Source organism: Neophocaena asiaeorientalis, unplaced genomic scaffold (assembly GCF_003031525.2).
Source record: "Neophocaena asiaeorientalis asiaeorientalis breed wild unplaced genomic scaffold, Neophocaena_asiaeorientalis_V1.1 scaffold334, whole genome shotgun sequence".
In the NCBI taxonomy this organism is placed as follows: domain Eukaryota; kingdom Metazoa; phylum Chordata; class Mammalia; order Artiodactyla; family Phocoenidae; genus Neophocaena; species Neophocaena asiaeorientalis.
In genome coordinates this window covers 43100-61198 of record NW_020173685.1, presented here as the reverse complement: position 1 = coordinate 61198, position 18099 = coordinate 43100, and the positions used below count along the sequence as shown (strand labels likewise).

Genomic DNA, 18099 nt, shown 5'->3' with positions numbered 1-18099 from the left:
CCACATACACATGGGTAAACTTGAAGTCTCCCTGCTAAACCCCCTATGCCTCCCTCTAGCTATTGGGCCCAGGGGCCGAGGGCAGGTGGGGTGGTAGCACTGGCAAGGGTGGAAAAGTCACTGGCAGCAGGATGAGGGGAATGCACCCTGGGTGTGGGAAGCTACTTCCCTCCTTGGTACAGTACTGAGGGAGAAAGACTGGTTTTGACCAAAGCCTTTGGCCCAGGAGGCTCATGGACTGGTGCCCAAGCTGAGTCCAGACGATTGGGGCAGGCCCTAACTGAGCCCTAAGGCAGGACTTCCTTGAAGGCGTTAAAGCACTGAGAAACTGACAGCCCTGGGAGAGACCTTCTAGGTGGCCTTCTCTATCCAGTCACTGGTCCCCTGAAGACCAGTCTCATTTGAGAATTCTCAGGATCAGAGCTGACACTACATAAGCCTGCTTGCTGGGTAGCAAGATAAGAGCAGTCACCTTCTCTCAAGTCATATCTTCCCTTGAAGTCATATCCAAAAGCATTATCCCATGACCTTGCAGTGCAGAAATGATGTTCATTTGTGGACTTTACATCTACACATTTAGTAGTCCGGGACATATTTGGTGTTAGCTAAGCAAACACTGGCATATGCTTGGGGAGAGGCCTGGAGCTTGATTGGCTCTCCCAGTGTCACCCTGTTCTGTCATCATGAGTCCCCAGCCAGTCTTCCTTCCTCTTCTAGGCTGCAGCTGGGATTCAGCCATGAACTGCTTGGATCTAGAGTGAGACTCAGGAGCCTGCTTCTGCAGCCATGCACCCTGACTGCCTTACTTTTGCTGGTGAGGATCCTGTCTCTGGGCTGGCCGGGACAGTGAAAGGACTTGCAGGCAACAATGTTCAAACCATGAGCTGACGCTCAGTCCTAAAACTTACTGTGAAATGCGACCTTCCAAAGCCCAACAAAGTATGTCAGGGCTATGACTGCCCCCTGCAGAGGTGGCACCTCTCAGCCCTTGGCCAAAGGCTGACAACCTACTTTTTCTCTTCTCAGATAGACTCAGCAGGCTCTGGAGGTTGGTGATGGCTCTACTACCTGCTGTGGCTGGCACAGTCCACATATAAACAGCAGCTTAGGCTGCCATGAAGGACAAGCAGAGACAGAAGAGGCAAGTGGTGGGTTTTCCCCTGTTGTAAAGGCATTTGGTGAGTGTTTCCTGCCTGCCAAACAGCCAGGCCAATTTCAGCCCCACTCTCACAGGTCAGCTTTGGTGAGAGGCCAGAATTTGGGCACTTCTCTCCTGGAATGCTGTGCTAGGGGTGAGGAGGGCCTTCCTCACCCTCTTTGATTCTCCAGCTCCATGACTAATGCATTTCTTCACAATGCAGACAGTCAGCCTGGAGAGATGGTCTGGGTCCCTTGAGTGTTGGTGTCAGTGCCATGCAAATTCATGTGGTGCTTCCAGGGGTACAGCTTCTACCATCCAGGTTTGCTCTTTGTGGTGAGGGGCACTGGGCCAACCCCAATCAGAGAAATGGTGACAAAGACCAGCACAGACACATCCCTTGTCCAGGTGGCGGTTTGCCCACAGTCATCTTGACTTGGGGGGCCAACAGCATCTGTTCCTAAGCTAAGTTGCCATATCTTGGGAATAGCAAGAGCCCTGTTTACCACTTCTCTTAACTGGCATGGAGATGGGTGGGGGATAGGGACAGGGTCAGGGGAGCAAGGATCATAATTTGGGTCAACATATCCAGGTAAAAAATGTTCCATAACCATTTCCAATAAAGAAATTTAAAAGGACCCCTCTCATGTTGGTGATTAATGAGGTAGAGCCTAGCAAGATTAGCCTGTTGCGATGTTTTCCTGACAGCAACTCTTCCCCACAAATATTTCCAAGCTAGTTTAACATGAAAACTGTGTGAATGCAGAAGGGAGGGTGCCATTCATCCCATAAAGGGCTGCAATTACCACACAAATCAGTCCTTCAGCTTGGCAGAGTAAGGGCAGGTCACAGTCTTTTCTCTCAAGAAGCACGGTCCTTTGATGATGCTAAGAACTTGGCTAATTGGAAAATGAAAGGTCTTTAGAGAGCCTGGAACAGCAGCCTAAATGCCCTTGGTGTCCTGTCTCTTGGGAATGCTAGCATGGAGCCTCTTTATTGAATCCAGTGAAGGGGTGGGCAAGGCTTAAGGAAGTTTTTGTCTTTGAGGGGGAAGAAATTTTCCCAAAAGAAGCTGAGTTGCCATGAGCTCTGCAATGTATGAAATCCTCTCTCCTGATGGCTGGACAAATGAACCTCCTTTTTCTATCCTCTTGCAACCTGCAAAAACCCCAGCCCCTACAGCCAAACCTAATTTAGGCCACTTCTCTTCCTGTATATCAATTAAAAGAATGTGTTCCTTGTAATGAGATAATAAAAATTTCCTTTGGAGGAAGAAAGAACCAAAATTCAAAAGCATCTGCAATTCAGGCAGTTACAAGCCTGAAGAAACAAAGGAAAAAATCCTATCATTCCAGAGCTCAAGACTTATGGCAGTGTCTACAATAGAACGCTATTTTGTCTTCTGTTTGCAACGAGATGAATTTGATCACTCCATTAAGGGAATTAACGTTTTTGTCTTCAACCCAAGCTGTAGCAGGCCAGGATAAAAGGCCCTCATCTGGTTATGATGCCAAAGTCCACAGCAATAGGCAGTGAGACACATGCTACTTGATCCTCTCTGAGGACAGCTAGCTGGGGCTAATAGATTATATCATCTGATGTAATGGTGGCAGCTATGCCAAGACCAAAGGAAGTAGGGGTAGGGGGATCTGTACCGTAATTTCACATTGCTAACAGCAAACAAGCTCCCTGTCCCCAAGTGGGAGGCAGTGTAGATGCGGCTGCTCATCAGTGGTTCATCATTCACTGGGTGGAGAAGTCGCGGAGGGTGCTAAGGGTTCAGTCTGTGTCAAGGATGCATGCTATATATATATATAAAATCACTACCTTGGCAACTGGAATAGGCACAAAATTACAGCATCCCAAACCCTGCACGGGTCACAAGAAAAAACCCAAAAGCGAAAACTGAAGCACAGCAGCAGCAGCAGCAATCTCCCAGGGCAGATGTACTTGAGCTGAATGTGGCCACAGATGGCAGACAAGGGAAGTGGGGAAAAAAAAAGGTGAAAACTCATAGGAGCTTTCCTTGGCCAAAAGGATTTTCAAGTTAAACAGCAACCCCCACCCCCCACCCCTCTGCCCAACCCTGATCCCCATTCACATGCTCAGGCCCCACGCCCCCCACTCCAGAACTGATGATGACTACTCAGCTAGGTTTCCATTCATGGCAGTGGAGGAGTAGCTGGTGGGGAGAGAGGCACCTTGCTCAGCCCTCTCCTTTGACAGGTCAAGGCTGGAAGCCCCATAGTGAATGGGCTGAGGCTCTGGGGGCTCAGGCCGGACCCTGGGCAGCTGAGGGATGCCATGGGTAATGCCTACAGGCTTGGCCTGGGGCAGAGGGCTGGGGCTGAAGCCTCCAGGAATGGAGGAGCAACTGGGTTCATCAACAGGCAGCAGCACATCTCGAGGCCTGGCCCTCGGACTCTGGGAGGCCTTCGGCTGAAGGTTATAACAAGGGCCCATGGGCAGGGGTAGGTGCGAAGGGCGAGCTAGCTGAGACTTGGCTTCCCCAGGTGCCCTTGGCTCTGGCCCTGATACTGACAGCAACATTGACATGGCAACAGGAGATATGCAACAGACTGCCTGTCCATATAGAGACTGGCTGGAAGGCCCATCCAACTGGCTAGGACTTATTCCTGCAGGGCCTGGCCCCACTGTGAGAGGACAGGGAGCCCAGGCAGGCCAGTCGTAGGTCCCTGGAGGTTCAGTATAGAGGGACAGGGGACTGTCTCGGCCCCATTCTTCCTCCTCTTCTTCATCTGAATCTTCTTGATGAGCCTGAAGCTCATCAGACTCCATGTAGCCCTGGCCCAGGTGAGAATTGGAGAGCTCCAGCTCCAGGGTCTCAGCAGTGTCGAGGGAGCGGCTCCTCCTGTTGAGGGCCATGGCAGCAGGTGGAGGACGAGGGTGCATGCCAGGCAGTCCCAAGTATCGAGGGAGACTGCTCACACCCCAGGGTAGGCCTTGGTAGAATCGGCTGTGGTAGTTGTTGAAGGCGCGTTTCTGGTAGTAGCCCAGTTCAAAAGCTTCCAAGGAGGCTGCAAGGTCTTCATCATTGTGGAACTCAGGATTTTCTTCACACTTGCCTTCCCCATCCCGTTCCACATCAGCAATGTCAAAGGTCACCATGGGGGGCAGCTCAGGGAGGTTTTGAGTGAAGGATGAGTCAGAGTCAGAGCTGCAAGACATGCTGGAGAAGAGGTTCCCATTGCTGGTGAACTCCACAAGGGCCTGAGAGAAACTCACAGTGGCATTCCCTTCCTTCTCAACCTCCTCTTCCTCTGGCTCCTCAGGGGGTGAATAAGTAGGGTAAGCCCTCCTGGGAGATCCTCCAAAATTTGCTTCTTGCATGTCTGGCTCAAACATAGCATCACTCTGGAAGAGCTGCATCAGGCAAGTACTTTGATCTTTCTTGGAGCAGGTTCCCTCGAAACGCTTCTCCAAAGGACGGAAGTCCCTCCAGTCTGGCTCACTGCTTGCAGTGGCAGGGAAAGCTGAGGTGGTTCCTCTGTGGGAAGTCTGAGAGGCCCCTGATGCCCCTTCCACAAGGCCCATCACTGATGGCCCTAAAGGCCTCATCTGATACTCCATGATGGGCTTCTCCTGCCGGACTTGGACCTCTCGGACTTGAGCCTCTCGAGCACGGACCTCTCGGCCACAGGCCTCCCTGGCATAGGCCTCTCGAGTTCGGGCCTCTCTGACATAAGCTTCCCGGGTGTGGGCCTCTCGAGCATGGGCCTCCCTGGTGTGAGTTTCTTGGGTGTAGGCCTCCCTGGTGTGAGCCTCTCGGGCACATGCCTCGCGGGCCTCTCGCTGCTCCCGCCGAAGCTCCCAATACAGCAACTGTTTCTGGATGGTCACTAGCCGTTCTTCCTCTGTCTCCATTGCCCCAGGTGGCCGAGAGGAAGAAAAGGGCTCAAAGTTCAAGAAGGGGTCAAACATCTCAGAGCTGTGACCATGGAGGTCATAAAGGCAATCATCCCCAGGTGGGGAGTTCTCAAGACTATCATCTGGCTCATAGAACTCATAGAGGGCATCGCCACTATAGCTGTCTCGGGGCAAGCAATCCCTGCGGACAATCCCCAGGGCCTCACCTGAATCATCCTCAAGTCCAGGTGTGGTGGAGTCATAATAACCCTCATCACTATTGGGGGCAGACTCTTGCTGATCGCTCTGAGGAGTCAAAAGGTCCCCAGGGGCTAGGCCAGGATAAGACCTAACTGGGTCAAGGAGCATGTAACCAAGGTGGCCTGAGGATGTGGTGGGATGGTAGCCTGGATTTAGAATGGGCCTTGGGTACACCTGGGAACTTGTCCACAGATATTCTAAGTCATCGTCTTCTTCCTCCTTGACTTCCTCTTCTTCCTCCTCTAATTCCACCTCCTCTTCCTCCTCTTCCTCGTCATCATCATCAGGCAAGGCCATCTCCTCACCCCCTCCTTGGTAGGTCACCAGGCAGGAACTTCGTTTGGTCCCATCTCGGTTGGCCCTCTGGCCTCCAGAGGCCATGCTGTCTGTCATACTGTCCATGTCCTGTTCTGCTATTATGTCACCACAACCTGTCAGTGAGTCAAAACTTTTCAGGGATGTGACATCCCCAAAGAGGAGGCTCAGCTGGTCCCCCACAGGGCCATTGGGTGGATTTACCTCTCCTGACACAACCTTCTCCCCTGTTTCTGGGCTATGGGGCTCCTCTGGGCCACTGGCTTCAGGGGCAGGTTTGGGCTGCAGGAGTGCTGAGGCACAGGCCTCCATGGTTTTTTCTGGATCTTTGCAGGCTGTCTGCTCAGTGGCTGCTGGAGAAGTCTCTGGTACTGAAGAAACTTTTGGCCCAGGGACATCTTGGGATTTGGCATTTTCCTTTCTTGGGGCTTGGAGGTTCTCAATGTGGGACAGAAGGGCTGAGCTCACATGCTCATGAGGCCTGTCTCTGGCCCCCTCAGGCTCCTTGGCTCTTGGATCACTTTGCTCAGCCCCAGAGACCTTGCTCTTCCGGTGACGGCGGATACTGCTGAAAAAACCTTTCAGGCCTTTTTTTGGCTTGGGCACAAAGGGAGCCTTCTCAGCCCTAGCTTTCTCTGTGGCTCCAGCCACAGACGTCTTGCGTCTGGAGTCTGCCTCCAAAGATCCATGGGCACTCTGAGAGCTGGGAAGTCGGCAGGATGACTCAGGCAAAGGTAAGGAGAGGCCATTTCCTTCACTGACAATGTCTTCAGGGCCATGGACTGCTTCACTCAGGCCATCGTGGGTCTTGCTCTTGCTAAGACCCTTCTTAGAGCTGCCTTTCCCAGAACCTTTGCTTCGTCCCCCTCCAAAGAAACTAGGCAGGGTACAGATGCTCTTCTTGCCACCAAAGAGTTTCATGGCAGTTTTCTTCAGCCTACCTGGGCCAGATGAGGGTTGCTCTGATGCTGGCCCTTCTGTCATCTCAGCTGCCTTGCTCTTGGCTCCTTTCTCTGCCCATTGGTCCTGGGTATCCACAGAGACTGCTGTTCCCTTGGCCTGAGCAGCTTCATCCTTTTGGGTCTCCATGATGGTGGGGACAACTCAGGTATGTTCAGCTGAAAAATGCAGCCTTCTGGCTTCTGGGCACTGTTATAACATCATCAGTCAGGAAGCATCACAGTTGGGGCTGAAGATGAGAGAGACAAAGACAGAGAGACAGTACTGGTGAGCAAGCAACCAGGCTGGGTTTGTTTTCACAGGTGTCTGTGGTTTCAGGCTTGAGTGGAACCAGAAAGTAAGAGAAAATGTAGGGAAAACCTTAATGCACTCCATATGCTTGACTTGCTGGGCCAGCCTCCTCTGGGTCCCAAGGCAGCAAAACCCTACACTGAGCAACAGGCAGCCATCACCCCTACCCCACTTGCTGGGTCCACTCACTTCAGGTCACCTTAAGCTCAGGGGAGCACTGGGCAGGGGGAACTGCAGATATGAAAAAGGCCCATGGTACTATTGGTCATGAGAGGGATTATCAAAGGGGGTGGAGTAGAGAGGCAGGAAAGGCAGAAGGGAAGTCAACTCTTATGACACAGAATTTTTGAAAAGCATCTGGCAAAATAGCCTACTAAGTATTCACTGGGTTCTGCAACATCCAGGCCTCAATTTCACATTAGCCAGGGCTCTCACTGACATTTTGCCTTGGGCTGGGTAGAAAAGAAGACCTGAAGTTTCACCTTCTTGCCCCAGGCTCCCTAATAGGACCATGCTCATACCTTCAAAAGCTCAGAGTAGAAGCCTTGCATACCCACATTCCAGAGCTGCAATCCAGGATCAGCCAAGATGGCATGGTAGCCTTGGGGCAAGGTACTCGCAGGGATTCAGTATCCTCTGTCCAAGACACCTAGAAATACCTCCCTGTCATAGTGGTTATGTGAGGGGTAGGTCTAGGTCAGACTCTCTAGTGACTGTCCTGCTCGGAACAGATTTTAATGTGGCCCTCAGCAACTGAAACCTCCAAGTTCCACTTTAGAACCATGAGGCAGACTGTTTCTTCTCTGCTCCTTTCGTTACTTTGGCCCCCATCTAGCTCCCTATCTAGAAAGGGAACTCCTTGAAGGCAGAACTCCACATGATTCATGTCCCTGGTCTGGGAGTTAGGCTCTCAACAGCTATTTAATAAATAAACTTGGTGCAACAGGGCACTCTACTCAATGCTCTGTGGTGACCTAAATGGGAAGGAAATCCAAAAAAGAGGGGTTATATGTATATGTATAGCTGATTCACTTTGCTATACAACAGAAACTAACAAAACATTAGTTTCTATATGCTAACATATAGTAAAGTAACTATAATCCAATAATTTTTTTTAAATAAATAAATAAATAAATAAATAAACAAACCTGGTGCAAGACACACCTTTCTGGTCTAAGCTCCCAATCCTCTAAATATCCAAATGTCACAGAGATGGAATAAAAAGAAGAGCTAGCCAGCACCTACCCCAACATATCCCCGTCCCCAACCCCATTGTCTGATGTATTGATTCCAGTGACTACAACTGATTGACAGCTGGATCAGTGACCCACCTGCTAAAACCCAATGACACTTCCCTGGAAAGTCCCTCACCACTGTCCCCTCTCTGTAGGGTAGCCGCCAGCAGATAAGGAGCTTGGGTAGGGCAGGGAGGCAGAACAGCTGCTGGGAGCCAGAGAGAGAGAAGGAGAGGCAAGCAACACTGTTGTCCTAAGAGCAGCTAGCCAGCACATCAGCCCTGTGATTGGTTGCCACGGTAATAACACTCACACATTCACCTGCAGTGAAACTAAGGATCAGCACTGGAGGTGGAGAGAGCCTGGCAGCTACACTCTGGCCTCTGACCTCTGACCTCATTAGAGGAACCTTGCTGGAGTCCCTGATCTTGTCTAGCAAATATTAACTTTGTGCCTTGTGCCTTGTTTGGCCTGACACTTGAATCATCAATGTGATCCAGGCTTCCATCAGGGGCTCTGCAGAACTGAATATTAAACTAGGAGCAAGATAATGGCTGGTTATCCAGAAAACAAGAGAAAAAAAAAACCTCATCTGATCCCCTCTCTGCAGAGATCTGTATTGCCATTTGCTCAAGTTAGGTTTTTGTTTTTTTGATTCTGTGTGACATACTTTAACATGGCATTGTTCCAGCTCAGCCCTGTAACTGATAGGCCCACAATAGACAGTGCTACCCCTCAAATACACAATCATACACACATACACTCAGAGTCCTCTGCACCAGGGTCGTATGGGAATAAGGGCCCTACCATCTATCTGAATCGCTCATTTTCCAGAACACAGATGTTTTTACCTCAGCCCAGAAATTACTGACAGTGTTGTCATTATGGTGCTGGGCATTGAGGAGATGGGGTGACAATAAATGGAGTTATTTGTGAAATTCTACTCCCCTCTGTGGAATTCATGAAATGAACCTCTCCAGAACATTTGGTTAAATGATAGTTATTAAGCTCAGTGCTGCCAGAAGGGGAAACCCCAGTCCTTGCTTTTGGGGATCCCCTAGGCTAACAGGTAGAAAAACCTATATATAATAGTCTGAAGGCACAATATGATGCAGGCCTTAGAGAAGAGTCCCCATTATTGCTTAAGCAGAGTGTTGAAGTATCATTCTTCAGACCTTGTGATCATATCCCAGGATAAACTTGAAGGGCAGAAGGATAGCTCCTGGGCTCAGAAAAGCTGCCTTGATAAGGAGGCATTCAATCTGGGCCTTGTTAGACAGGAGTGAGTAAAAACAGCAATTATTTAGGAGAAAGGATGGGCAAGACTAGTCATCAAGGAAGACCAAGGGCTAAGTGAAAAACCTTATGGGCTTACCCATCCTTGTGAATCAAAGGCTTAATTGTCCTACTGGTTTTGGAGCTGGAATTCCTGTGAACAGAAGAATTAGGCAGACTGAATCTCAAAGAGGGCTGCTTTCCAGAACCTTGATGCCTTGGTTTGAGGGTAGTCCCTTTGGGCTTTCTCTTGCCCTTGCTTCTGTGCTCCGTTGGAGTAGAGGCCAGCCCACTGCTCTCTACATTGTCCCCTTCCCTGTCACAGGGATCTGCAGTATGTTGTGGAAGGAGCCATGGGCCACAGGGCTGTGTTGCATACCATGCCAAGGGACCCTGACCAGGCCAAGGCACTCCTCTGAGCCTTGGGTGCTTGTGAAATGGAGATCAAAATATCTCCTCTATCTACCCCCTCTATCTCCCCAGTCCACTGCAGTAATGTAAGGTTAGATGGGATAATAGACACCAAAAGCACTTTGTAAACTGTAAAGTGCAAAGCAAATGAGAAAGGTTGGCATTACCATTATTTCAGATCAGATCCCAGTTTCTTAGAAAGTAGTAGACCATGTTAAAAGGCCACTCATTTGAGAAAGCCATTCACTACAGGAAGTCCAAGGGACTAGCTGCCTTGGCTCATGCTGAGGAAGAGCCCGGTGTGAGGGGATTTTAAAGACATGTTCCTGGATTTATACAAAGTCCTCCGTTAAGGGCAGTTTAAAAAGCCCTCTGTGTATGTGGTGGGAGTGGGTGAACTAGGCAAGGTTGTATCCCTGGGAATGAAATTCTCTTCACCCAGCTTCAGGCTTTCCTCCTAACTAGGCCCAGGGTTATCTTTGCTGGCAAGGACCAGCCTTGAAACTATGCTGTCTCCTACCTCCCTGCCTTGTCCCTCCCAAAGCCATGTACCCCACTCATAATGTCTCTTCCCTGTATCCCCCTGCAAGACAGTAGGACAGGAGGTGGCAGGAATCACCCATAGCTAGTAGCCCCCTAGCCCAGCCCCACCTAGCCACTTCTGGCCCAGGCCCCTTCTCCATACACCTTACTACCTCACCAGGTCCCAATGCTGTCCTTCCCCAGTGGGCTATGCTGCCTTTACTCGGGACCACAGAGTACACTGGTCAGGAGAGTGAGGTGGGGCAGAAGGCAAAGGGGACAGCAAAGGGACAGATTCTGCAGCTCCCCCAGGCTGAGGCTGGCTCCCTTCATGGTTCCTGCCAAGAAAGTGGTCCTGCTAAATGCAGAGCCCCTCCACCCTTAGGTTCCTCAACCTGTATGGCTGTCTAAGTTTCAGGTGGACTGGTGGGTGAGGGAACCCTCTAAGACTACTCTGTGGTCCCTGGCAGGGGCCACTTGCTACAGCTGTTGCTAGCATGGCCAGAATTGGGCTGTGGGCATCCCTGCTCCCAAGGCCAGCCTCAGGCCATTCTCGGACCAGTGAAAGGCTAGGTCAGAGCTAGGGCAGAGTTTCTTCCTTCTCCCCTCCTCTCAAAATACAGGCAGAAGACCAGTCACAAACCTGCCCCAGGAATCCTTCATAAGGAGGTAACAGCTCCACCAAGTCTTAAACATTCTGCTCCCAGCCCTATTTCCTGGGGCCAACTCAGCCAACTTAGAGAAGGCTGAGTTCAGGGAAGAAGTGTGTGGATTTATGCAGTAGCTCCAGAGGCATGGCCTCAACCAGTCATAGTTTCCCAGACCTCCTCCAAGAAGTTTTCCTGGGAGCAAGCCCACTCTGGGCCCATCCTGCCCTCATGTATGTGGAGGAGGGTGGTCTTAAGGAAAGAGTAGTAAGGACAGGAAGCCCAGCCCCCCACTCCCTGAGAGTCAGCCAGTTCTGCACTGTAATCAGCTCTGCCTACCTGGGGGAAATCCAGCAAGCTCTTTCAGTTTCCCCAACTGGTAAATGATGCTATTAAAAGTGCCTATGTCTTAAAGCTATTTTAAGGAACAAAACCGATGTATATAAAGTACGAAATAAAATGCATTATATAACAGAGGCTCAAAAACATGGCGACTAGTTTTATATGTATTTTATTCAAACTATAGTTGGACAGTTTCTAGCAGCAAAACTACCTCAGTCAGGGTTGACTAAAGTGCTCCCCAGTGCTCTAAGGGTATGTCACCAAACCTCCTTGGGCCTCAGTTTACCCAAATGGTAAATGAGAGTGACTGTGCAGTTATCTCACAGGAGGCTTTACTTGTTCTTTTAGCCAAACTTTGACATTCAGGAACTCAAAATGTTGCCTCAAATCAGCTACTGGCTAACAGCTCTGGATTATCTGGGAATTTCAAGTAGCCAGGTTCTCTAGCCCAAGCCAGAAAGGTCAACAATTCAAACTCAGCTAAAGTACCAGCATCAAAGGAAATGCAAATCAACAGATGTCCTTTATCCACTCATGGTACTTACCAGCTTACAAAGTGTTCCCTACTTCCTCACTCCCCATTTCTCCTTCCCAGAAATCCATTAATCAGGCCTGGTAGGGGATGGTAACTCCTTGTCACAGAAAAGGAAACTGCCTAGGCTTGGGAAAAGACTTGCCTAAGGTCACACAGTGGGATGATGACAGAGCCACACCAGTTTCCAGGCCTCTTTGAGTCCCAATTCTATGCCATTCTGCTGTACCATTCTGGCCCCTAATCAAAGGAAGAAGACTGAGAGTAAGGACTGTGCAGGTTCCCCTCACACCTGCAAGAGCCATCATCTCCCCCTCCCATCACACTCCTGTCCCAACCCAGCTGAGCCTTCTCTGAAGCATTTCCAGTCCTCACTGGCTGCCACTATTTTGGCTCCACCTAGCACATTCCAGAAAGCCTGATGACTTCAGAATCCAAGAGCTGCCAACCCAGCCTGTGGCTGTTCTCCTCATCAGCAACCCCATCATCACTACTCCCAAACCGTGGAATATGTTCCTCTACTCTTCTTTTCCTTGGGAGATAAGTTTGAGGGGCCAAATAAAAAAGATAAGTTTGAGGGGCCAAAAAAAAAAGGTCCAAACAGAAACCTGCCAGTGGGGACAAAGATAAAGGTAAAGATAAAACGGGGACAAAGAATTTGAGCTATTATTTAAGGAAAATGATCTTTGAGATTTGGAATTTGAATCAACCATTTCTAAAGCCCACAGCCAAAGTCTACTCTCAAAACCATTTTTTTCAGGACCTGAAGGAAGGGCTGTCTAGCTTGGTATTCTTTGGTGGAGCTGTAAAAGCTGCTGGCAGAGCCCCACCCAAGCTATCCCTGAAACCACTCCTCTCCTAGTTTGCAGGCTTCCTGAGGGGCACCTCTTCTCAAGGGGGCATCCCACCAACTCTAGATGCAGCACAGACCCCAAACTGGGCCCTCTAGCCCCTGCTCCTATTCCCCCACCACTAGTCTGTTAAATGAATTAACATACTCAGCCTTGGGCAATTCATTCTGGCAGGCCTCAGTCTGCCTTTTCATTTCTCTCAATGCACCCTCCTTCATCTTATACAGTAGTCACCATATCTAGCACAGAGCAGGAGCTCAAACAACATTGGTTCAACTGAATTCTAATTTAGCTGGAGTTTGTCAGCCCAGAACTAAAATGCCAGCTTCATCCCTTTCAGGCTGTGGGATATGAGAAAGTGGCCTAACCTTTCTGAAACTCAAACGCCTTATCTATAAAATGAAGAAAATGCTACCTACCATCTAGAATTGCAGTAAGGATTAGAGATGATAAATGTAAAAGACAGATTATTTGCTATGTACCAAGCAGATGTTCAATAACTTGCCCTTGTGATGGGGCCTCTTGCAGCGAACTTCTCCACTCCAGCTCGTCAGATTCCCCTCCACTCCTCCCAGTCCTATGAGGATGACAAAAGCGTCTTAGCAGAGTTTCCTCTGGTTCCTCCCTGCCATGACACTGAAATCCCACCCCGTGTCTCCCCACTTCCATCTCATCCATCCTGCACACCCTTGCCAGATTCATTTTCTTACAATCCTGATTTCAGCACATCACTCCTCTACTTACCAAATATTCCGCATTGCCTACAGTATCAAGGCCAAACCCCTTTGCCTGACTTTCAAGAATTGCTCTCTGCATGCCCTTTGCAGGTTTCCTAGGCTCATTTCTCTGCCCCTTAGCTTCAGCCTCAAATATACAGGGGCTTCTCCAGTCTGGGAGGTGTGGTCACCCAGACACTGCCTCTCCCTAGAAACAGGCCTTCCTGGTGAATGTTCTTGATGCTGTCTTTCTCCTCAGGCTGCTGAGGCTGCCTACCCAACTTGCCTGGAACGGTGGGGGCTCTGGGAGCCACCTACTTGCCACTGCCCTCTCAGTCTCCCAACCCCCTTAGAGAGGAATGTATCCAAGGAAGGTGTCATGCCTGCATCATAAGGCTTCCACTATGTCAGTACTAACCCAGCAAGGGTGAGATCAAAGACAGGCACTACCTCCTTCCATCCCTGTTCAGATGAAGAACAAGAGAGGAGCTAATCACAGGGGAACAGATGTGACAAGGATGCCAAGGAAAGCCTGCAGAGGAGCAGCTGGGTGGAGTGAACAATGGAGACTCCTGACTTTCCTATGTATTCACCCCTCTGTATGCACCATACCCTATGTGAGAGACCAGGTAAGGAAACTGAGGTTTGGTGGGGGGGCGGGGAATCAGGATCAGTGTGGTTAGAGAAAGAAGCCTAGAATTGGGGGGCAGGAGCTTTGTGCTCTCATGTAACCTTGGGCAAATAAATCCCTTCCCTGTTCTGGGCCTCTGTTTTCCCATGTAGAAATGGGAGATTGGACTGGGGATCTGCTTCCCCCAGGATGCGTGAGAAGCTGGGGAAAGGGCGGTCCTGTGTCCAGTTTTCTAGTGGCTGCTGAGTCAGGAGGCATGTTGAGGGAATGGGATGTTGGGTATCTTAGGCTTCACTGGGAGGCCTGGATGCCTAGCCGGTTGGGTCCACTGCAGAACAGAGGTGTACTGTGGCCCAGCCTCACTCCTCATGCCTCTCATTTCTACCCCCTGCAAGCCCACCCAGCATTTTACTCTTTCTGAATGCAGGAGGCCTAGCCTATGAATATTTCATACATATACAGAGAGGAGGGGGACCACAACTGTCTGGGCCTAGCCCTCTCTCTCCGGAAAGAGCTGCAGCCCCCCGAAAGGGAGGGCTGAGGAGTACTGGCTAGAGAAGAGGGGTTAGTATCTGCTTCGAAACCCAGCAAGGGGAAAAAAAACCCTGTAGGAGATGAGAGCAATGAACGCTCTGCAGCAAGAAATGTAGATCAAAAGGTTGCAAAGCTCCCCCACCCCCACCCCCTGCAGCACCACCATGGCTGCCTCTGACTCCACCAAGCTCCCTTGGGCCATTTCCTTCATTGTTCATATTATCCCCTAATCCCAAAAGGGGAGGTGCAGGGGAGCAATGCACCCTCACTCGGCTGGCACCTGCACCTCTGCAGTGGTTCTGGTTTCCCTGCCTGCCTTGCTCGCCATATACTTACACATGCACAGGTTTGAAAAATAGACCAAGGAGAGGTGAAAAGATTCTGTGATTATTTAATTCAGAGAATAGAAGTTGGAGGTGGAAGAGATGGTTTAATGCCCATGAAATCTCCAATGAATTGTTAAGCAGAAGAGCAATGGTGGCCAGCTGCTCACCAATCTCACACCCCCCCCCCACCACACACACACACACACACACACACACACACACACACACACACACAGAGTTGGTTTAAGCATAGCATGAGAGGCTCAGGTTAGATCTGAGAAAGAACTTCTTGGCAATGAGATGGGTAACTCAGGAATGAATGACACAGGAAGGCTATGAAACGCCTCCTCCGAGGGCTTTACTTTTATCACCTAGTCTATCTGCCAGGTCAGGATTTGAGGCAGGGGCACTGATGAAATAACACTGGGCATGCCCTCTTATAGCCCATCTGTAAATGAGGGGGCTGGAAGCCCTTCTCCCTCTTTGATTCTACAAGCAAGCCAGACTTGTTGCTATTTCTCTCATTCCCTTCATCCCCTGGTTCAGAGATTGTAAATGTAACCGTTCTTGAGGAATTTTTAACACCTCCACTATACTAGGAGAGAATCACTGGACTGCCAACTTCTTTCAATTACCTCCCTTCCTGAAACTTTCAGCCCCTGACAGGCTGTAGACCAAGACTAAAACGCAAGAGACATGCCAGGGGAGGAGTTCCTAGCAAGCTAACTTAGCATCCCTTCACTCTTGATGAATGGGTGAGGTAAGATGAGGGGTTAGTTAATGCAATTTGTGCTGATTTGTGTTGAATGGAGGCTGCTGGAGACAGTGGGATACAGTGGAGTCACTGCACAGGAGGCAGCAGCCTCTCCCTAAATGCTGTGTGACGTTAAGCAAGTCCCTGTTGCTTTCCAATGCCTCAGGATTCCCATCTGTAAACATAGGTGTCCAAACTGGTGCTCCGTGAAGGCCTGTCCAGCTGGGAGAAAAAGGATCAGCAGAGGCCTGAGGGACACTTAGCCTCCACCATGTTGGTATGTAGGCTCCAGGCTCCCTCCTTTCCCCCAACCCCCTGCAAGGCCAAAGAGAGGCTGACAAGATACAGTTTCCCTCTAGAGATAGCCTGCTCCCCAGTTCTTTCAGATCCAAAGGTGGCCTCTTACCTGCCCAATTTATGGTGCTCTTCCTATCCCTTTCTAAGACCCCATTCTAAAACCCTTCCTAAAATCCCATTTTATTGTGGCATGTTTGCACACCAAAAATATCAAAACCTCCCAATTCCCCATTCTTTGATGGCCCCTTCCTCCATTCCCCCAAGATCAGATCCTCATTCCACAACATGGCATTTGGGAACACCACCACCACTGGGCCCCAACCTCCTTTATACCTTACAGTAGCAACCAGAAAAGACTGTCACTGTACTCAGCCTGCTTGCAAGCCACCCCCTCCTACTCGTAATTTTGCTTATACCACTATCCTTTGCCTAACCAAACCCCTCTAATTTCTGGAGGCTTCCCAGGGCAATTCCCCTGTATATACAGATCTCTCATCTCTCTCCATACTTAGTTTGCCTCTAGACTCATGAATCAGCAACCAAAGGTAGTGTAGTCTGGGGACTGGGCAGTCCAGGTCCTGAGCTTATTGAAGGGAGACATCATGATTTATTTACTTTTAATTTTAGATGTAACCCACCCCCTTCTCAATCTTCATTAAGTATACTCAATAAATATCTGAGCCTTCAGTATCATTTTTCTAATCATTTTCATATGAACCAGGACAAGTGCCAGTGGAGAGGTAAAGGTCTCCAAAGCTTTACAGACGGCAAGTCCTTCCGGAGCATTCATTGACTGCTATGCATTGCTAGGCTTTGAGGGGATTGTGGCTGAGATCCAGGTTTCCTTTACCCCCCTGAGAGGTTCCAAAAGAACCCAAACATCCATGATATCAGGGAGACAAAGTAGAGGCAGGGAAACTCAATTATTATTTGTCTCCTATTATAATTTAAGCCCCAAAATGCCCAAGGGATGCAGGCAGCCTGGAGGAGTTCTGAGTTCTGAGAAAGAAGAGGTCATCATGGACTGCAAGAGACAGGCAGGAAAGGCACTAAGGAGATAGGCCCAGAGCTGAGAGGGAAGAGAATTTGGACAGTGCAGGGTGAGTGGGCTTGGGTGTGGGGAGGGAGTTATATAGGGCAGGTATGTTAGATGGCTGTTGGTTTGAGGCAGTGCAGAGGACATGTCCAGCTCTGGGCCAGGGATGCCCAGCTGCAAGTAGGGGGACTGTATTGGTGCTTGGTCAAAGTGAGAGGAGGTGACTGTAGTGTAGTATCTACAGTCCTGGCTAGTGTCACAAAGGTCCCCAGCTAGCCTTCCCTTAAGTGAGTGATTTATTGGATCTCACTCTCAAAGGTGCCTAGGCTTTGCCTGGGCCCTGCAGCCCAAAGAGTTCTCCACCCTCAGAGGTGGGTCAAATGTCCAAGAAGAGCCTTTCAAGCCCCTAGGTAGCTCCCTCCCTCTTGTTCCTCAGAAAGGCCTAGAGTCTATTGCCAGAGGCACACAGCGGTGGATGGGGCCCGAATGAGCGGAGCTGCACTCGGGGAGGGGGCTCTGCTGGAATCCCCAAGGGGTGGGGTGCAGAGTCCAACAGCGCAGCACCCTCCACCCAGCCCAGATGAATGCAGCAGGCAGGCAAAGCTGCAGAGGGAGATGTTAGTGTGTGAGGGGCAAAGGCTCACCTTGACCCCGCGGCCCGTGCCAAGACAAGTCTGGCCAAACCGAGGCCGGCTCTGCGGAGCCAGTCCAGCTGCTGCCTGTGCTGTGGCGCGCCTGGAGGGCACAAACCCTCACCACCGGAAAGCCTAGGCAAAGTCCAGAGGTCACCAGTGTCAAAGGTGTCTGCAGCAGACAATGACAGCGGCCTGGCAGCCTGGGTATTTTAAGTAACTGCGAAGTTGGAGGGTTTGGCTGCCTCTCTAGCTCTCTCACACACACCCAAACACAAACCCAAATTATTGTAGTTCGTTCCCTACTACAATAATTGCTCCCTCGGCCTCTGGCACAGAACACCCTCCCCCCCACATACACACACACCCCACCATGCTTATCGCTATTTTTAAACCAATGTTTTTTTGCCAGCCCCCCTGTCCGCGGAGGCGGGGGCGCCAGATGCGCCCGGAGGCCCAGGAGCAGGGGGCGCGGCTGTTGGGGCCTCAAGGCCGACGTTCCAAAGGGAAGTGAGCAGACCACAGG

At 50.2% G+C, this 18099-nt stretch overlaps 1 protein-coding gene across 2 annotated transcripts in view; it reads right to left on the bottom strand.

Annotated features, from left to right (window-relative positions):
• Positions 1 to 3263: 3263 nt before the first annotated feature.
• Positions 3264 to 18099, bottom strand: part of AMER1 (APC membrane recruitment protein 1) — a 15206-nt gene continuing 370 nt past the window's right edge. Inside the window, exons 2-3 of one of the 2 annotated variants that reach the window (XM_024750148.1) lie at positions 13130 to 13224; positions 3264 to 6770 (exon numbers count right to left, since the gene is read on the bottom strand). In XM_024750148.1, coding sequence (XP_024605916.1) covers positions 3281 to 6670 — 3390 coding nt within the window. In that variant the 5' untranslated portion in view covers positions 6671 to 6770; positions 13130 to 13224 and the 3' untranslated portion in view covers positions 3264 to 3280. The remainder of the gene's footprint in view (positions 6771 to 13129; positions 13225 to 18099) is intronic. The other variant, XM_024750149.1, reaches the window with a different exon arrangement.